General features: G+C 37.9%; 1 protein-coding gene across 1 annotated transcript in view; it reads right to left on the reverse strand.

Annotated features, from left to right (window-relative positions):
* The window catches only part of spon1b (spondin 1b), a 56741-nt gene that overhangs the window by 25679 nt on the left and 10228 nt on the right, over nt 1–20834 (reverse strand). Inside the window, exons 3-6 of the mRNA XM_077516390.1 lie at nt 13929–14062; nt 1708–1781; nt 1024–1146; nt 348–496 (exon numbers count right to left, since the gene is read on the reverse strand). Coding sequence (XP_077372516.1) covers nt 348–496; nt 1024–1146; nt 1708–1781; nt 13929–14062 — 480 coding nt within the window. The remainder of the gene's footprint in view (nt 1–347; nt 497–1023; nt 1147–1707; nt 1782–13928; nt 14063–20834) is intronic.

Consider the following 20834-nt stretch of genomic DNA (forward strand, 5'->3'; position numbering starts at 1 on the left):
TCAACCTTTTTCAAATTACAAAATAGGAAATACACCTCAGGTGTGCTTTGTGGGTATCGATGTAGCATAAACCTTGGAATCAATCAACAAGAAGACATGAAGAAATCACATCAGTATCACAGCATCCACACTATCATAGCAGTTATTATCAGCACCAAGTGAGAAATAGAGGATGGAACAAGTAGGCTTTAAAAGACTGTCATCATTTAACACACTGTCAAGGTGTTTAGCACACTTCTGATTCAAAATATTAATTTTACTGTTGGAAACGGCTAAATGAATCAAGCATCCCTTTATGATTAAACACATGGAGTCCCAAAGACATTGCTTCCAAACGTGAATCCTACCTTCCGTCGAATCTCTTCTTCCATTTTGACGGGGGATCCAAACTCTGCAACTTGTCGGACCCCCTCACTGGCATAACCTCCATACTCCCAGAGCACATAACCTCTCGAGTGGGACGCACCAATCAGTGCAGACCAATGTGTGGCCCGTTCTGTAGGACAAAAACATAACAAATTGTAATGAGTCAAAACTGTCCTGTCAGTAATCTTTGTCTTACAATAATGAAGAAGGACCTGATGTAAATAGCTAACTGGTTACTCTATCAAATATCCCATACTGGACCAAAACACACATTGTACATTCGAAACATGTAATGTCACATCACCAACCAAAAATGTCCCAAAAGGCAGAAACGCTGAAATAATGAAGACATAGCATATTTTTGTGCCCAGCACAAGGCACATCTAAACCTGCGCCATGGCGGGGTAGAACACGCTCTGGTATTTTTGCAGCAAGCAGACTTTGGGTGGCAGATTTCTTTTTTCTAAATAAATTTAAATACAATTTTTTTTTTTTTAAATGTACTATATGTGCATCATCATAATGCATGCTATGAAGGTATGGTTTGAAATTAAATAGCCTGACTTATGATATGTCATTTTAAAGAATGTTTTACTTGTACAGCATATGATGCACATATACTGTATGCATGACAGCATGCTTGAGATTTGAGCTCACTGGGATAGTCTTTGGGATGCACTTTCTCTGACCAGTTGCCATAGAAGGTGAGTCTGTATTTTGCTGTCCCGCAGGCACAACACTCCAAGGCAGGGTCAGTTGTTGCCTCCCCTAGCACACGCTCTGCACAGAAAAGGTTATGACTCGTATTATCTTAGGTAAGTATAGCAAAAAGTTAAACCTTGTCAAGATACCATCCCAAAACACAAAGGCATTCGTGACAAGACATTTTTACAAATAAAAGGGTAAGGGAAAATTACAAATCCAAATTAAACTGGTAAAAGTAAATGACAATTAGGCTTGAAGTTTAAAAAAAAAAATCTGAAAAAAAAAGAAAAGAGTTTAGTCCCCAAACACAAACACAATGCTTAAACAGACAGGCAGCATTGTTCCAAATCTGGCACGGATTTTACTCTGCAGAGAATTTGCAGCAATCCGAAGGCTGAATCTCAGCTCTCTGGTAAAACACAAAGGAATATTTCAACACAGACTCCCAGAAGATGTCCTCGTAGCTTTCCTCTCCGCCTCTCTTGGCGTCATTTTCAAAAATGGTACAGAGAAACTGGGAGATGCGACACTCATTAAATAAAATGAGGCATGGTAAAGCCCGGCGCCATCTTCCGTGGTCAAGGATATGAGCAGCAAGTAAGGATGGAGATGATGATGATGGGCAGCTGTCATTACCTTTCTCACATATCCGGATGGTCAGAGAGCCCTCATCTTGGAAATAGATGATTTTCTTCTGGACAATGCTCGCCCTGCAGAGAGAGAGAGTATTGCACAGAAAAACGTGTTGAAAATATTAAGTTTGGAGAGAAAACTATTAGTTGGGAGGAAGTAAAGACAAATTGGGCACTTCATACACAATATTGTTGTTTTTAACTCCACCTCAAAATTTATGTAATCTGTGGACAGAAAATATATTAAGTTCCCTGAGTTTTCACACTGGCCACAGAGTTTACTTAGATCCTGATTTGCATCTGCAAAACTGGAACAGCAAGATTGAGGAAATGTTCTGCCAAGAGTCCATACCAAAACTTATTTGCAATATTTTTGAAGCACAGACATCTACTGTGTAGAATATTGTATTTTTTATCCTCCTCCAATATCAAGAGTATTATAAAAAATGCCAAGCCCCCTGCTATGTTTACTCTGTGTCTCCTTGGCATTCGTTGCATCTGCATAAGTGTCATTGCGCTCAGAATTGGTCTTCATTTACCCATTTTTCAGGGACTTTGTCACATCTTGGAATTAATTAGTTTAATTTGGTTTTGACTCAGACACAAAGGATCAGTCTATTCCTGCATGATGTAATTGTGAATATAATGGATGTGAGTTTAGAAGCAGGATTCAGGTATTGTGGCATACTGTACGTTAAATCACCAAAGATGTAAATCAGTGGTGTCCCAACTACGGCCCGGGGGCCATTTGCGGCCTGCTGTCCATTTTCTTAGTGGCCCGTGACATATGCTAAAAAGTGGCATTTGACTCAGTTCAAATAAAATAAAAACAAAAATGTTTGGAGACGTTTAAAGTAAGAAGGGAGGGTGTCGAAAAACACAGGCGCTATTAAAGGTTATTTTAGTTAATTAAAACTAACGAAAAAACTAAAATTCCAAAAACAATTTCGTTAACGAAATAAAATAAAAACGAAGATGCTTTTTTAAAAAAAGAAAACTAACTGAAACTACATTTTATGTTTACAAAACTAACTAAATTAAAACTAACTATAATTATAGAAAACATGTCCTTTGTTTTAGTCTTTTGTTATTAATTGAATGCATGAGCCTTTGGGGATGATTTTAAATGTGATTTTTAGTAGATTTATTTTGATATCAACTGGAATAATGATGTGACGCCCATGGCGTTTTTTAAATATTGCACACAAGTAATTCACATAAAAAACTTAAAACTAATACTGAAACTAACTAAACTAAAACTAAGCATTTATTAAAGAATTAAAACTAATACAAAAACTAACATAACCACCCTGAAAACTAATTAAAACTAACAAAAAAAAAAAAAAAAAAACTCAAAACAAAATAAAAACTAAAATGAAAAAATTCTGAAACTATAATAACCCAACTGCCATATTATAAATAAATTGGTTTATATACTATAGCATTTTTCTAAATATGCAAAAGCACAAATAAATTATTTGTACAATTTTTAGGACTAAACACAATTTCTCTTCATAACATTATGTGGCCCTTGCGTCCTTCTAATTTTTTGGACACTCCTGATGTAAATGATCATGACTGACTTCACACCAGATGCCCATGCAGAGCTTCAGAAATTTGCACTGAATGTGTTCTCGGTCCGACCTCTTTAGCAACATCGGAGAGGGTTTTTAGTAAATGGGGCCTTATAATGAGACTCCCATGTGCACCTTTAGGACAAAGGTCATATCTGTGAAATTCAGTGAGTTTTAAGATAATTTAGACATTCTGAGAGTATCCATTTTGCTGTAGGGGAACTACCAATAATTTTACATCATGCGGTTCAATTTACAATTTACCGGCTGCTTTGACGGTTTCTTTTAACTCATTCACTGCCAGCCCAGTAAAAATGGATCTTTGACGTGTATAGCCGTCAATGGCACTGAAAGAGTTAATCTTAGAATTTCAATTAATCAACTAATCAAAAAGGCTTTTTCAACATTTTTTTGAAGAACACCTGTTGTGTGTTAATTCTTTCTAAATTTATGAGCACATCTTGAACATTTTTTGATCCACTGCACACTCGCTCATCCTCCTCTTATTTTAATCAGTTACTTTAATTTTTTTTTTAAATAAATTTCCTTCATAAAACAATAACAGATCATTTTAAATGAAGACATATATCCCAATACAGTATTTTACCTTAAAATTGCATTAAGTTAATATCAATTTTCTGCTTCTAATTTATATTTCCTGTAAAACGGCCACAAGGGGGTGTAAGAGTACATACTTTGATTTTTTTTTTTTTAACAAAAAATTAGAGCTGTCAAGTGATTATTTTTTATAACCATTAACTCATTCACTGCCAGCCCAGTAAAAATGGATCTTTGACGTGTATAGCCGTCAATGGCACTGAATGAGTTAAGTTGCCATATACATTGCAAACATCAACAAGGTTCACAAAAAACAACAAAAGTTTTCCTTAAAACAATTATTTCTAGTATCAATGGAGAAAACGAGCCTTTCCGAAACAATGGACCACTTTTGAGACATCCATCCATCCATCCATCCATCCATTTTCTTGACCACTTAATCCTCACAAGGGTCGTGGGGGGTGCTGGTGCCTCTCTCAGCTGGCCCTGGGCATGATCTCAACTCGCTCCAGTCTTGCTCATGACTCACACTTTTTTTCAATCTTGGTCTTGACTTGTTCTCAGACTTCAAACTCTTTGTCTAAGTTTAATGTGGCGTGTAGACTACATTACCTGCCTCAACATATACTGTACTAGATATCAGACAGGGACATACAAGTAACAGCATATTGTAAGTAACAGCTCATTTAGTCAGCGTTAGACTAACGCTGGGAAGATTATTTTGCATTTAGTGTTCTTAAAATGTTTGCCATAAAAGTCTATTATTATGTCCGTATGGTGGCAATAGGGTCTTGGGTGATTGCACTTGATCAAGCACAGACACATAAAACAGTGTTATTAAAGTGAGGAAAAAACACATTGACTGGACACAAGGGAGGAACTGGAGACATTGCATTGAAGTTATTAGTTATATTGCTTCTATAAATCTAACAGAGCAAATGGTGCAATAGGGTTGACTGCTAAGGCATGAAATTGAAAACAAAAATGAAATATACAGAGCATCACCACGCTTCAATTGATAACTCCATAACATGTTCAGTGTTGCTAATGGTCAATTTGTGTGCATCAAGTCATTTAATCATTTAATGGAACAATATATTTAAAAAAAAAAATGGAGGTGGTCATGCTGTCTTGGGACTGTCAGTGTGGAGTGACATGCAATGTACGTCTTTTCTTATTTTTTCTTGAGTCAATAACTAAATCGATATACCCTTACAATTCTTGACTGGAGATGACTAAACTACTGTGCAAAGCAATAAGCTAACTTTTAAAATTGTAACCTAATGGAGTCATTCGGTGCTGCTGTTGTTGAAAATAATGCTGGCGGGGATATCTTGCCTGGACTTAACTTTCTAGACATGATGCAGCTGACCTCCAAAAACAAACAACTTAACACAATCACAACAGAGCATATTTACCGTGATGGTTCCAAGATATTTTCAAGCTATTTCTAACTTTTCATACAATTGTCTCAGTTTGTTTTTCCCAGCTATTCTTCTGCATCAGTCTGTTCTGACTCACATTGTGTTAGTCATATTTCAAAAGACACACTTGTCCCCACGTACAAAGTATATTCACTATCTCCCCAATGTCTGCAGAATTATTTATTTGCTGGAGGTGCCGAAAGTGCAGAAAACTCGGACACGTCAAACTGAGAAACAACATTCCTGCTTCAAAGAAGCTCGGACAGCAATAACAAAACTTGTCCATGTCCGAAAATATTCAAATTAGCACGAAAAACAAAGCATGTTAGGCTTTCATGTTGTTTATTTTGCTGCGATACAAGAAATTAGTCAACAGGGGAAATACGGTATAACAAAAAGGTGAGAAAATGCATAGATGATAGGCTACTGATCAGACAGGGAAGTTCAATGGTTGAGAAAAATAACCTCTATAAATGTGTGTGTGTAAAGATATATATATATATATATATATATATATATATATATATATATATATATATATATGAATGACACAACATAATTCAACATTGTGCACCCCCAAAATTCCTTATTTAAGAATGTGAACCCCCTTTTAATTCCCCATTCATTCCCAATGGCAGATTCAACATTTCAAATGTACCGTACATCGTTTCAATTTGGCATTCAAAACAGTTCACTCATTCAATTCACCTGGGGGATGACTTTCAACATAATTCAACATTGTGCATCCCCAAATTCTCATTCATCATTGTGCACCCCCAAATTCCCTTGTCATTTCCAATGATAGACTCAACAATTCACATTTACATAATTTCAACTTGACATTCAAAGCGTTTAGCTCATTCAGTTCACCTTTGGGGATGACCTTCATCATAATTTAACATAATTTTAGATAATTGCACCCCCAAATTCCCCGTTCATTCTCAATTGAAGATTCAATATTTCACATTTACATCATTTCAACTTGGTATTCAAACCATTTCGCTCATTCAGTTCATCTTGAGATTTGGGACCACTACTAAAGATTACCGGTAATAGAAAGAATAATCTTTCATCACAAATTATTTATATTCAAATCAAGGTGCAGCCACAAAAGAATAAAAATAAATAAATAGAAAATAAGAAGAAGAATCCTGCAATAATTCTTTGCATTACTTTCACAAAAATATAACTAATCTTTTTATAGAAATGTAACAGTATGTAAAATCAACTCATGATCTAAATACTGGAGAATAATGACCACTAAATCATGCAATCTCATGATCAGGAAAATCATCAAATCATCTAGCCGAAAGGAAAGAAGAGGAAGTTTTTAACAACCAACTTTTTCCCAGCAACATTTGGCACTGAAACAGTTTTCCTGATTGTGCCTTGGCTACAATCTTGTGTACAGTACTTTGTGCTTCCAAAAGCAAATTCCTCACAGTCCTTAGACCATGTCCATGCACGTGTTTGAGAGTGTTTATAAGGTCATAGCGTCCTTCTGGTAGTTGAGGGGAGTTCATCCAAATATGCTCTTAAAGAAAATTCTTCACACGTGAGTGGGTAGCAAAAAGAGCAGAATGACATTGAGATAACTTCAAAGAATAAATAGTTTTCCTATTCCAACTCAGGTTCTACTTTCCACAAGTTTACTAGCTCTCTTTGCCTTTTGCCAAGACTGCTATTCACATGTCCGCCTTATGTCAAAGTCTTGCCATCAGTATTCTCATGCTGTTGCTGCAAAACAGCTCGCCCGGTGGCAGCACGTCAAACTGTGAGCTGCTGTTTGACAACATGTTTTAAACTCTTCAGTCTGAATGCAGACAGTGATATGTGTTAATCATAGAACGAGAAAACATGGATGTCTTAGTGGTTTAAAAACCTCAGTGAACTAAATTATTTCATTATTGCTTAAAGTGGAATCTGACAACTTTGCTCACATTTATACCTCAACATAACTTTGTCTAGTGATGAAACAAGCTTGGTCTGCAAAATTCCCTAACAGGCTTGCACCTGCAAGAATATCCAGACGTGACAACATTTACACCAGAGCGCACGTGCACAAAAAAAGGACCACTGAGTGTTTTTTTTTTCTTTGTATTGCAATATTACATCAAAATATCACTAAACTGCAGTATTCAGAAAAGCCCTTCAGTGAGCCCTGATCTAAATCCTATGGTACATCTCGAGCTAAATAGAGCTGTCTAGATAAGGAACTCTTTAAACCTGCGGCAGTTGTGGCAGTTTGCTCACATGAAATGGCTCATTGAGTGTTACAAAAATCATTTGATTGCACTGATTTAATGTGGCTGAAAGTCTGTGCAACAAAATACGATTTTCATTTTTGCTTTTCTTCAGGTGTCCTTAATTAGCATATGTTTTAAAGTAATTCTGTGAGAGAACAATATTTAGTTTAGTTAATTTTCACGAAGTTCTTATCATTTTTCGTCAGTTTCAAGTGATTTAAATGCCCAGTTTTCCATTCTTTGAATAAAAGTAATTTACCCCACCTCTGCCTATGTCATGAACGGTGGTTAACTTATTTTTACATTATTTATTTTTTAAAGTTACTTAAATTTTGGCTGTGCAGTGCTTCTCAATACTTTTCTATTGCTTCCCCCACCTGATCCCAGAAAGAAGAAAATATTTACGTCCTTCAAACTCTCCACCCGCGACTCTAAATACAAGTATCATTTGCCTACAAAATTGTTATAGGTAACTCTGTGCATTACATTGTAACCTTATTAACATTATAGAAACCAAAAGCAAAAAAAAAAAAAAAAGTAAATATTGATCAAACAACAAGCACATTATTCTTGTACGACATAAAAAAATGAATGGCTGACATACGGACATAGCTTGAAGGGATTTTCTCTTCGTACTCTAAAAACATGTGTTCAAAGGTTTTAAATTGTCCACTGATGAGAAAGTAATTATAAGTGGTCTTTTGCTTCCAGGTGGTCTACCCTTGCCGGAAGTTAGCTGGGATAGAGCTTACACTCCACCCCAATGAAGACAAGAAGTTAACTCATTCACTGCCAGTCATTATAGAAAATTTTTACATTTCCAATACTCACGTGATATTCCATTCAATAATTATATATAAACCGAATCTACCAAATAACAGAATAGACTCCCTACTTTTTGTCCCGTCCCGTTCTTTTATAATTGACAGCAGAAAAATGTAGGTTTGCCAAAATACAGCCATTTCTCCCATGGACTCTGAAACTGTGTTTATTTCCTATAAAATGGGGCAATGATGTCATCTACCGGTGGTTGGGCATCAGTAAAGTTGTTTCCAAGTTTGATATTTACAGTGGAGCATAATCAGATTCGCCCCCATTTAGCACCGCTCTAAAAAATACAATTGACAAGTATACTTGTCAAAGGCAGTGAATGAGTTTTAAGGAGGGAAAAAAGAAAAGAAAAGAAACATTCAGGACAGATAAATACAAGCTACGAGCAAGTCAACAGAGTGAATAATTTTTCTTGGAATCGTAACATTTAATGGATGTACTAATAACCTTGTGTGCCTGTGCCATTTCCAAACAGCAGGCTTGGATCAACTAATTTTCACTGTCAGGCTGCATGACTCTATTTATATGAAGAATAAACATATATTCAACGTGTCAACCCAGAAAGTGATGGAATATTATACAGCTGGTGTTTATTTTCAAATATTTATTTCTGAATGGATCCTTGCCATATTTAGGCTTATTTTAAAGGCTATTTGTATTAGTGAAAGGTGAGGAGTGCTTTATTTTGAAGAGATGGGAGGATTTCTAGTGACTGTGTTTGAAGGAAAGAAGGAAACAGACAAAAAACTGACAAGGTAGTAAAAAAAAAAAAAAAAAAAGTTTGCAAAACTGCTCAAACCAAGCACCAACTTCATTATTCCCTCGGGGAGAGTCAGCACTGGCTGTTTCTTTCGAGGTCGACAGTTCTACAGGATGATTGAAAAGAGTTAAGCCAACAGCCAGCTGAGGAAGGTCTGACATTTGACTTCCTCCCTCAAGGTGCAAAAAGAAGAGATCTCAGTGACTTGCGGTGCCAGTGGAAGCAACTGAGTCGAGCAGAGACAACACTTGATAGAGAGGGCTATTTAAAAGTTGCTGACATCTTCTACTCGCCAAGAAACTGAGCTGAATGCTTCACAGTTGTCTTATTTTCAGTGTACAGTTTTTGCATTGCCAGGTGTAAATCCCATCCGACCTTTTCCACAAAGGTCCAACAAGAATGTGTTGATTCAATAAAATGATGGCACGAATAGCACAAATTAAACTTGGTTTGCTATTTTTGTTTCAGCACGTCTGCCTCGCAGTTCTGACGTTCGGGTTAGGAATCTCGGGTCAGGGCTGCTTTCATGAGTTTTCTTTTTTCAGGATGGAGGCAGGATAATAAATGAATGAAAGGATGAACCTTTGCTTTACCCTTTAAAATTATCTTTCAGACCTCCTGAAATTTCAACAAAGTAATGGATATCCACGGTTTCCAACAGGATTTCAGGTCAGCTCTTATTACAGTTTGTGTCCTTTGATCCAAGGAAAAAACAAGCTTTATTGCTTTAAAAAGTAATACAGCTTTCAACCTTCCCATCTTTTCAATCCCCATTTTAGACAGGTTCATGGTCAAGTTAATCTGTAAATTTGGTTTGTAATAACGAAAAAAAGTGAAATGCAGTCGTCCAAAAATCCACTTTGAGAAACACAAACAAAAGCCAAATATCACAGGAGTCACCTTGCACAGCAAATTGCCAATAAGAGCTCACTGACTTCTCTTACCCAGCTTGAGACTCTAATATGGCTGCTAAAATAACTCACATCAGTCTGCAACCTGGATGAACGTATATAAGTTTTGATATTACTGTCCAGTGAGTGCACACCTAAATTTTGATCTGATTGACCTGTGGTGGATTTGAAAGAATTTCACCCTTTTCAGTGCCTGCTCGAAACTGTTTCTCTTTCCCACATGGATTTATGAAGCAATCCATCTGGCATGTCAGGTTACCGCTGCAGTGCTCGGGGCTCTGATAATCTGAAAAGATGAGAAAATCAAATCCACTAGTTCCACTGTCATGCCAGATTCATATGAATGATGGCTACGGGAACAAATCTGTTTTCATATAGTAATAACATTTTGTAACTGTCATTCTAGTTAGAAAAGTACAAGTTTTGGCACTTACAATGTAAGTGGCTATTTGTTGTAAAGCGCAGTTGCATATTGGACTACTGTAATGGATGCAAATGCACAATTTGATGGTTTACAAATTGATTTTGCAAGATCAAAAGTACTACATCTACAGAAGTTTCTTATCAGGTTTCCACAGGTGGGAATTCAACTGGTCCATGCAAGGCTCGACATATTATTTTTTTCTTTGGGGAGCACTTGCTAACCTGCCAATCTTTGCTAATCAATGACTTTATTTGTGGACCATTTTTCTCATTTTGAGGCACCATTTTTTGGCATGTTGGGTCGTGAAGCATAAAATAAATCTAGTGAAGGAACAATTGGTTTTCTTCTCATTTTTTAAAAGGATCAACAGTTTTCATTAAATCATGTTGTGAATAGCAGCAAAATGGATGTTCTTGTCTAGAAACAATTTCAGTGGGGCAATTTCAAACACAAATACAAATTTCCTTTTAAACTTAGTATTTCTGAATTGGTGTTCTTTCAGCAGAGCTAAATTCATTAACACAAACAAGATAAGATCTAATGTTGTATTGTAATTCTGAATGCCTTTATTGTGCTGACCTTAAAAGTCAAAATAAAAACTCTGGACTCTTTCACTATTGTGAAAACAAATAATACTACATTACTGATATGCTTTCCTTTCCCATGAAGGCGATGATTGCTGACATAATAGCGACTCTGCAAAGAGTTTAGCCGCACTAGTGGCCAGCCGAAGATTGTTGTTTGCAACCTGGTGCAATTTAAGTAGCGCCGAGCTTGCCTACCTGTTGTATGTGAAATGAGTGACACGTGGATCCAACACAGCAAAACTTTTTGGGAGCATCTCAGCGGTTGGTTCTCGATTTTGCTGTTCAGTGTATTTTGATGAGGTGCAAAATGCAAATTTTGCCTAACAAACTGCGATGTGAAATTGTTCATTTCAAGCATTAGGAAGATTTCGCTGGCGTCGAGTCAAAACCTCGTTAAGTCACAATTTGGCAAATTTTATATATTTTTCCATCCATCCATCCATTTTCTTGACCGCTTATTCCTCACAAGGGTCGCGGGGGCTGCTGGCGCCTATCTCAGCTGGCTCTGGGCAGTAGGCGGGGGACACCCTGGACTGGTTGCCAACCAATCGCAGTATATATATTTTTCAAAAATGTATATTTTTTGTCCTCCATAAGTTCACACCTGTGGGGGTGTTTTTTACGAATTACTGACCAATCTAAAGTGTTGAAAATGGCTTGCTCTCGATGATTGAAATATGACGATTTTGGATGCACAAGGTTTTGGCCCAACACCATCGATTTACTTTTATTAATTCAGTAAAAATGCATGGTCCTGGAACTAAATGATGTGGTTATCCCATTATCGTTATTCAAGTTTTACAAATCAACTCAATCTTGCAGATAAGACACAACATAATCTCTTTTCTCAATATGTGGCCTCGGGCATTTTATTTTTTTTTGCAGTCACAAATTGAAAGTTTATGGGCTGTAGAGAAGATTGTATTTACTTCACACAGCATTTAACATATAAGTGAGTACAATTCTTTTGGATAATGTGATCTCAGTCGTATAGTGTAACTACATTGATTTTGAAACAGTAGTTGGTCCTGAAAAATAGAAACATCTCAGTCTGTTTCACCAATGAAACATGCAGCGAGAAAAGGTTTTCTGGAGCACTACAAATGAAGGAGTTTGCTTTTAAAGCCTCCAGGAATAATTTGAGACATTTGTTGGACTGCAGACACACAGTCTCTGCGATCCAGTGAGAAACACACAAGACAAGTTAAAGTAAAGTGTTGATGTAAAATGAGTGTTCCCTGGATGCAATTCAGACTTTTCGAAAGTTTAGAGTGAAAATGTTTCTTGTTGGCGTTTCCTCAACAAATGCTCCCCACACTTAATGGGAGCGCAGATGTGTTACAAAGGATATATTTCCTGTTTATAATTAATGGATGTTGGAAGACTTTGCCACGGGAGAGAATTCCATCAAGTTTAAAAGTGACAGCCAAGTGAAAGAAGAGTTACAGGAAGTTTAGAGGAAGTGGGACAGAACTTGTTGGATGGCGTTATGTTGAATCTTTATCTTCCTGTTGATGGGGGGGGGGGGGCAGTGACAGTAATTGGAGGTGAATTTGCATAGCAGATGTGCCTTTTTGCAGAGAAAGATTCATAGGCCAACAAACACTGAGATGGATGTGTGCCATCTGTCAATGAGAAAGCAGCAGCGAAATTAAAGCTAACAGCTGGGAGTGTGCAAGGGAGGTAAAGGCATGTTGGTGCATCTCACTCCGTCGTGGGAGAGTCATGGAAGGTATTTCCCTCTGGAATTTAGGTGAGGATATGAAAACCACACAGATGAGAAAAGGTAGAGTTGTGAATGCAGACAGAGAAAGGAAGAGGGAGCCTACAAAAAAAGTTTTCTGTCTATCACTTTAACATAGTCGAGTGAAGGACAGACGCGTGTGTCCCCAATTTGAGGCACAAATGTTTCGGCTTACACTGATTAATATTTCCTCTCCCATTTTATGCATGATTGAAATACTGCATATATCCTTTCATGACTTTGCAAATTAAGTGATTAAACAGCAGAAACCCAAATATTCTTTGTGTGAGAGATGTCAGAAAATCTCTTGAGACTACAGCAAATTAACTTTTACATCAAATGCTGGATTGTGCTTTGGCTGTATTATGTAACAATATTTGAGATAGGCAATTCCTGGAATATTTTTTTTTTCTCGTTATTGAAGACATGATCCGCATACTGACAAGTTACCCACACTTGAAATGTTTTTACAATTGTACAGCAATATATATTTCCGTTAAGTGGTAAGGTTGCCCCAAAAAAAAATATGAGTCCACCACAAGGTGATGACAAAACATCTTAAAAAGGTGGGGGTGCTAGTTGTGCTCCAAGTTTTGAGCGAAATGAATATTCCATTATCAAGGGAAAGTACAATGTCGAGACATAATTTAGGTGAGACCATTCTAATTGTGCATTCAGTTACTGCCTCTGTAAATTACAAAGAGTTAGTGGGATGGCAGCACAAGTCACTAATGAAAGTATCCATCATTAATTAAGTCAAAAATAATTTCCCCTTCATATTAATGGGCAAATGCCAGACTGGGGCATTATGGATGGCAAAGTCAACCTTATACAACATCAGAAATAACTCCCTTTCTAAACCGCCATGTAATATATGAGATCATCACAGTTTGAGAGTCCGTGAGAGAAATGGCTGCATTTTGTGCTATCTACCGTGTTTTTCTACTGTTGATTATGAAAGAAAAATGCAAAAAGGAGTTATGTCATTTGGGAGATTATATAATCATTGAACACAATATCGTGTGGATACTGAACATCTTATAATGTTCTAAATTGGTAGGCAGTGAATATAAATATGGTGATGGGAGAATACGAATGACGGAATTCTGAAAACCTGTTGCTGGTGTTTGACAATTGACAATTGAGAATTGAAGAAAAAAACCTACTTGAGTATGACACAACCACTCCCAGTAGGTGGCGCTGTCCAATAAACCTGTATTCTGGTGCGTCTGCGAGGTGTACTCTCCGTCACTGCAGGGGGGCAGTTGGTCATGAACTGGGTGTCGTCTTCATCAATGATCTAAAAAAAAAAAAAAAAACATACACAAGGAAAACACAAATTACAGTAGTGCTATTATCTATCTAATGGAAAGCCACAAACTGTATTGTTCTGTGAATATTTCACCTCAGCTGATTTGACTATCTTGTGTTCTTGGATTCTTCTTTCGATCGAATTTACAGTAGTTTTAAATCTATAAAACAGTTGCTCTTTATTTGAGAAGGATCATTTGGCAATTGAGCTCCAAACATGTAGCGAGCAATGTGATATTTCACTGACATTGCAGCTGTCATTTTATCCCGAATAGCTTTCAAAACGGATAGGTGTCTTTCATAGAGCAATAGTTCAAGACCATCCATCCATCCATTTTCTTGACCGCTTATTCCTCACAAGGGTCGCGGGGGCTGCTGGCGCCTATCTCAGCTGGCTCTGGGCAGTAGGCGGGGGACACCCTGGACTGGTTGCCAACCAATCGCAGGGCACACAGAGACGAACAATAGTTCAAGACCATTTGAAGGAAATTGTTAATGTCGACGTACAGACCATTCTAAAGAATTTTTATGCATATCCGTCTAATTTAGAACCATTTGCAGGCCTCAAAGGGACAGTATTAGTGTTGTTCCGATACCGATACTGGTTCGGCAGAGGCCCCGATACTGCATTAAAACAGCGGTATCGGTATCGTGACTGTACCAACAAGTAAGATGCCGATACCATTAATTCCAATACCAATATAGGACTTTAGATGTAGCATCTTGTTCTTGCTCGTGCACGACATTCACTGATATGTGACATGTTCATTGCATGCCGATCTAAGATATCCTATTGGCCGTTGAATGCTCTGAACCAATGGCAGGACAGCTTTTTCATGTTGAGGAAAAAACAACCTTAGGTATCGGTATGGTATCGGCATAAGCCTAGCTGGGTATCGGAATCGGTATCGGAGGCCAAAAAACTGTATCGGAACAACACTAGACAGTATCACAATATGGAAGTGCATACTATATGTCACATATATCCCTTTGCATAAATAGAAGTGTCTAAAATGACTGAAAGTCTCATAATACACAATATAATAATAATTACTAATAGAACTTGGCCAAGACTGTGGCCATTAATTGAGATTATGGTGATCAATTAAGATACGCTGCTGACTTGTGCTTAAATGAAATGGAAACATATCACATATCACTGTTTCTCATAAACAAATCATAATTAAAAAATATATATATTTATGACGGCCACAAGTCAACAATCAAAATTTCTATTGTGACTGGACAGCAAATAAAGTAAAAAATGAATATACCTGTATTGTATCCAATATTCCAGATTATCACAATGATTGTTAACCATTAAAGTATGCATATTGATTTTTGCTTTGTTTTTACATCATTAAAGTCAAATGTGAAGTTTGAAAACAAATGTTGTGTGTGTATATTTCTAAGTCGCCACGCGAAGTCTGGTTCATATAAAGACTTCTATTTGAGTCCCTATTGGTAGCTGAAGCATTTTTAAGGGGACACACACGTGCGTGAAGTGGCACACACACACACTGACACGCATTCACCCTCTGACCTTGTTGCTACCATTCTCCAAACACACACATCATCCAAATGTCCCCAAAGATCGCTGAGCACTATGTCACTGAAAGTGTTCCTTCCTCTGTCATTTTCCTTCTTTTACCATGCAAAGTGCAAACACACGCACACACAAACAAACAGGCACACATACAAGTGCACACTGTGTATATACAGCAGTCTGGAAGCACACATTCAGGCAAAAATAAACATAGTCCTGGATTTCAGTGTTGACCTCCCTATACCTCTATTCACTCCATTGCTTTACTTTGTGTCGCTAAGCCCGAAGCTGTGTCAGTCAAAAGTTGGCACAAACAAGGAGCTAAAAGGCATTCGAAGAGAGAGACAAAGCGAGCTGAGGAGCGTGAAGACGGACAAGAGTTACAGCCAGGAATGAGAAATGCATAAAAGGCATAAAAGGAGAAGACTGAGAATAAAGTAAGAAAAATAAAAGTGTTCTTACGAACAGTGAAATAAGAGACTGACAATACAGTTGTACATTAGGGGGGAAAGGGAGGCGGAGGATGAGAATGCTAGTGTGCGTAGTTGTGACAGCAGAAACAAACTTATGCTGCGTTCTCACCAAAAGCGAGGGATGGCGATTCGGCGGCGCGTTTTCATTGTAGTCAATGGAGTTTGCGCGCAACGGAACAAAAGTGCGTGGGGCGGCACGGAGGACGCGTTTCGTGCGTCGGGACACGGTGCGCAGCAGCGAAAATCCGCACATTCGTCACGAAAATCCGCACATGCGCATATTCGTCGAAGTTCAAAATATTGAACTTTTTTCGCGTTTCGCCTCGCGGTAGCCAATCAGCTTCGAGTACGGGCCCGTCACACACAGCGTCCTCTCCCGGGAGCGCAACAACACGGCCAGCCGTGACAGAATGATGATCAAGAAAGTGCTGGTAAGTCTGTTTACTTACTTTTGAACTGCACCGAGTTAGCAGCAGTGCTTATTATTAATGACAACGCTATTTTTAGCACAAATGCCGGCCGCCAGATTGCCACTAAAAAAGCGAAAGTGCTATCACGTACCTCAAAAGAGTGCCACGGCTGTTTTGTCCCAGGAAAGAAGTGGAAGTAGTTGGCGTAGGGCTGTTCGATTTTGCCTATCAAGAAAATCCCGATTATTTTCTCTCAAACACGATTTTACGATATCGATTACGATTTCTTTGTAAAATAAAAAATGACAAAAAGTATTTTGAATGTTATTTAAAGTTAATTTGTCTTTCTTTTAACTCAAAGTGCCAGTGAATTTAACTCTGTTAATACACACAGAACAATCCCTTGGGATTAAGAACATTTTATACAAGAGACTTTAGCTCTGTTCTAATTTAAATCAATAATGAAGAAGAAAGAGCATATACCATTTGAAACATAATTAAATTAGGTGAGGTAGGTAGGCAGCCAGGCTCAAGGTGATGCGCTATATCACATTTGTTTCTGCCTGGTCTTACTTAAATATAAATCCACAATTAGTGCAAAACTGGCACCAATAATAAAAATAATAATAATAATATGCAAGGTGACAATCTCATTATCCAAACAAGCACAAATATGCATCCCTAATACCAGTGGAGGTAACAAACAGAATGATCCTCTGGCATGATGAGCATCTTATCTTTAAAAAAAAAAAAAAAAAAAGACATCAGGTCTCTCTGCTCTCCGTAAAACAGAAATGCTTAAAAGTGCAAAGATGCAAACCGTTAAATTTTGTAAAATGAATAACATAGAGTTAATCAAGTCAGTCTGTAACCTGTCCAATCAGTCGCTCGGTCAGCAAGCTAGCATTAAAACAATTTCAGGTAGGCAGGCTTCAAGTTTCCTGAAAGGAACGCAAGTTGAAACCATACCATTTCCATACTACCCATCTACTTTTGCCTGATTTATTTATTTAAATCCTTTAGATACTACGATGATAAGTATGCCTGTTTTTTTTTGTTTTTTTTTTGTTTTTTGTTTTTGTTTTTTGTGGTCGTTTTTTCTCAAGTAAAGCTCCGTTCCTCCGGTCTCAGAATCCGACACGGTTCAGGAGTTCGGTGATTTGAAAAACATGTATCAATACCTGTGTTCTACTTCACTCTCCTCTGACACACAGATTCCCCCTCCTCCATACGATGGTAATGTATTTGGTATCGGCGTAAAGCTCCGCTTCTCTGCTTTCAGAATCTGTTGGGATTACGTTGCTAGTGCAAACGGTTCAGAAGTTACGGTGATAACTGGTTCACATTGTCTGACAACATGGTAAAGATGTGCAGACCCTCAAGTGGTGTTTTCAAATTCCTATTCACTGTATGTGGGAATTGCCTGCCAGTGCCACATAAGCGTCAAAACAAACAATTGACGTCCTCACACAATACGGGCCACCAGAAAGTCAAAGGCATGATATTGCTCTCTGTTTGTGTCTGTTTCATTTATGCCTTAGAGGTGCCAGCTTTCTTACCTCTTCTGAATTGGGCATCCAAAGAATCACAAGCCAGGAACTGAACATGTAAATCCATGCAGTGAGTAGGACAGTGGTTTACTTAGACGTAGCTAGTGTGAGTTCGATTCCCGGTCAATGCTCAATTCGCAATTGTCTTGTGATTGACTGGCATTCAGTCTGGGGTGTAATCCACTTCCATTCTACCTCTGCTGGGATCGACTCCAGCTTCCTCTGTAACACTGAGCAGGATAATCAGCATGGGAAATGGATAGTTGGAAGCATGGACCAAAGGTTCTTAGAAATAATTGTCTTTATGAAACAATTCAAACTAAATGAATGGAAAAGGTGATGCATTATAGGTTTTGAGCACTACAAAAAAATTCTAATGTCAAAGGTAATAAATTAATTACAAAGTAAAGCTAGCAGCTGACCGCAAAGACTCATAAATAAATTTTGTTGTTGCAGTCAGAGATCAAATAGCTGAGTTTACATGAAGACTTTTTTGTCATTCCGATTGAAATCATTCTGAATGAAGATCTATGGTCACCCGTTTACACACATGTTCCACTCCACTAATTAGATCAACTGTGTTACAACCATGGGACGTGAGGAGATCGGTGTAAACATCACGTGATTTATCAAGATGGAGTTAATCTATTAATCATAGTAGTGTGAGAGTTTAAACACTTTTATTAAAGCAACAACTTGATAAAAACAACTTGCACGAAAATAGTTTTCCCGTCACAGACGAGCTGGTAAGCTCGTGGTAAGACGCCAGGACGACATCATGACGTATTTACATAGCTTGAACTGTTTATTTACATGACGCCCGTTCAGATTTGTAAAAGGAATATACCACACCTCGCATTTCAAGTGAAATTCCATTCGGATTGGGCCTTTTCATTCTAATTGAGGTGTTTATATGGAGCACTTTCATTCTGTTTGGTCATTCAGATTCATTCTAATCGGAATACATGGTTCCATGTAAACCTAGCTAATGAGGTTTCACTATAAAAGCAAAGGCAGTAACTGAAGATTTGAATCAAATGATCTGAGTCTGCACATATCAAGTGGGTGAATATGGAAAATATATTGAGTCAGCACATTCTCAAAAGTGACTTCTCAGAACTGTGTGATTATGTCAAACATAACCAGGAAATCAGATTTCATGCCTGACTTTGAATGTGCAACCAACTTGTAATAAAGTTGGGCATACAGATGGCAAAGAGTCTCAAATCATAAAACTCTACCCCACGGAAGCAAAGTTATTGATGTTGTACTCCAAATTAGCTTGCCAAACTTTTTTACCCTGATACTTGTAGGCAGAAGCGTACGTGTGACAGACTGACGCTCAGACAGAACAAGAGATGCAGATTGAGAAAGAAATGGGGGAGGTGTGGGAGACTGGCAAAGGAGCGTTTGTTTTCTCTGCAGAGGCTGGCATGTCTGTGTGTGTCCACGGTTTGTCTATCTCAATCTCTCTCAGTCTCTCGCTCTCTGTTGAGACGGTAAACACAGAGGCTTCAGAGTGCCTGCACAAGCAAACTCAGACCTTGTTCAAACACTCGCACAAACACGCATACATACACGCCATCGCACACAAAGAAGCAAAGCTGGAGGCAAAACAAGGCTCCAACGCACACCCAAGATCCCGGGAGAAAACAGATAAGAATGATACGGTGCACAAGGGTGCGTGTTTGTGTTGTTATTTGTTGTAAACACAATGCTTCTTCATAATCGAATGAAAAGCTGTGATCGAACACATGAAAAGAAAAAAGAAAATTCTTCAAATGAAACTTTCCAGAGCAAAAGAACAGACAGCGACGTGGACCGATTGAAATGTCACGTCGACACTTTAGGATGAGCTGACTTTTAAATGTAACAAAGTCTCGATGAAGACCTCGGGGCACTGGCATTTTGCCTTGAGCTTTCCATCAATCAAAGCTCTGCGTTTCATGCAAAATTCCATGAGGAAATCTGGGCTTCACCAGCACTGCATGGAGGTGCCACAATGAACTACATGCTTCACCCAACCAAAGCAATGCTGTAACAACTTCAAGCAGCTTCTTAAAATAATAATAATAATAATAATAATGTACCTCTCGAAGCCACATTCTTCAAATGCAGACTGTCTGATTACATCACAGCACAGAACAGTCTGACACATTATTTGATTTATTTATGCGTGTGTAACTCTAATATGAAAACGTTTTTCTTTTTTCTTTTTTAAAAAAACGAGTAATCTAACGTGTTACTAATTCCAGATTGGTAATTAGACCAAAGTTATTTACCCGAGTCACTGTGCATTACTTTAGTTAAAAGTTATGTTCTGTTCTTCCACCTTGTAGAGTACAAAGTGGCAGGGAAAAGTTACCGGTGATAATAATAAGTTTGTGTTTTGTTCCCCCTTTAAGTGGTTTTAAAGTTTGATGAACCAAGTCTTTAGGCTGACATATGGTTTAATAGTGCCTGTATCAGTTGCAATTATTTTGTTTACAATTGTGTGCATAGTGCTGCCAAAACTCGCAGCTGACTAAAAAAAATGTCTTTAATTTCAATTCAATAAGATGTAATAGCCAAAGCTAATCAAATTGTGGAGTGATAAAGTAGATATTAAAAGTTTGAGGCCAATAGTCCAAAGCATCCATCCATCCATTTTCTTAACCGCTTATTCATCACAAGGGTCGCGGGGGCGCTGGAGCCTATTCCAGCTGGCTTCGGGCAGTAGGCGGGGTACACCCTGAATTGGTTGCCAGCCCATCGCAGATAGTCCAAAATAATTGTGTTAAAT

This window comes from Festucalex cinctus, chromosome 3 (assembly GCF_051991245.1).
Source record: "Festucalex cinctus isolate MCC-2025b chromosome 3, RoL_Fcin_1.0, whole genome shotgun sequence".
Classification (NCBI taxonomy): domain Eukaryota; kingdom Metazoa; phylum Chordata; class Actinopteri; order Syngnathiformes; family Syngnathidae; genus Festucalex; species Festucalex cinctus.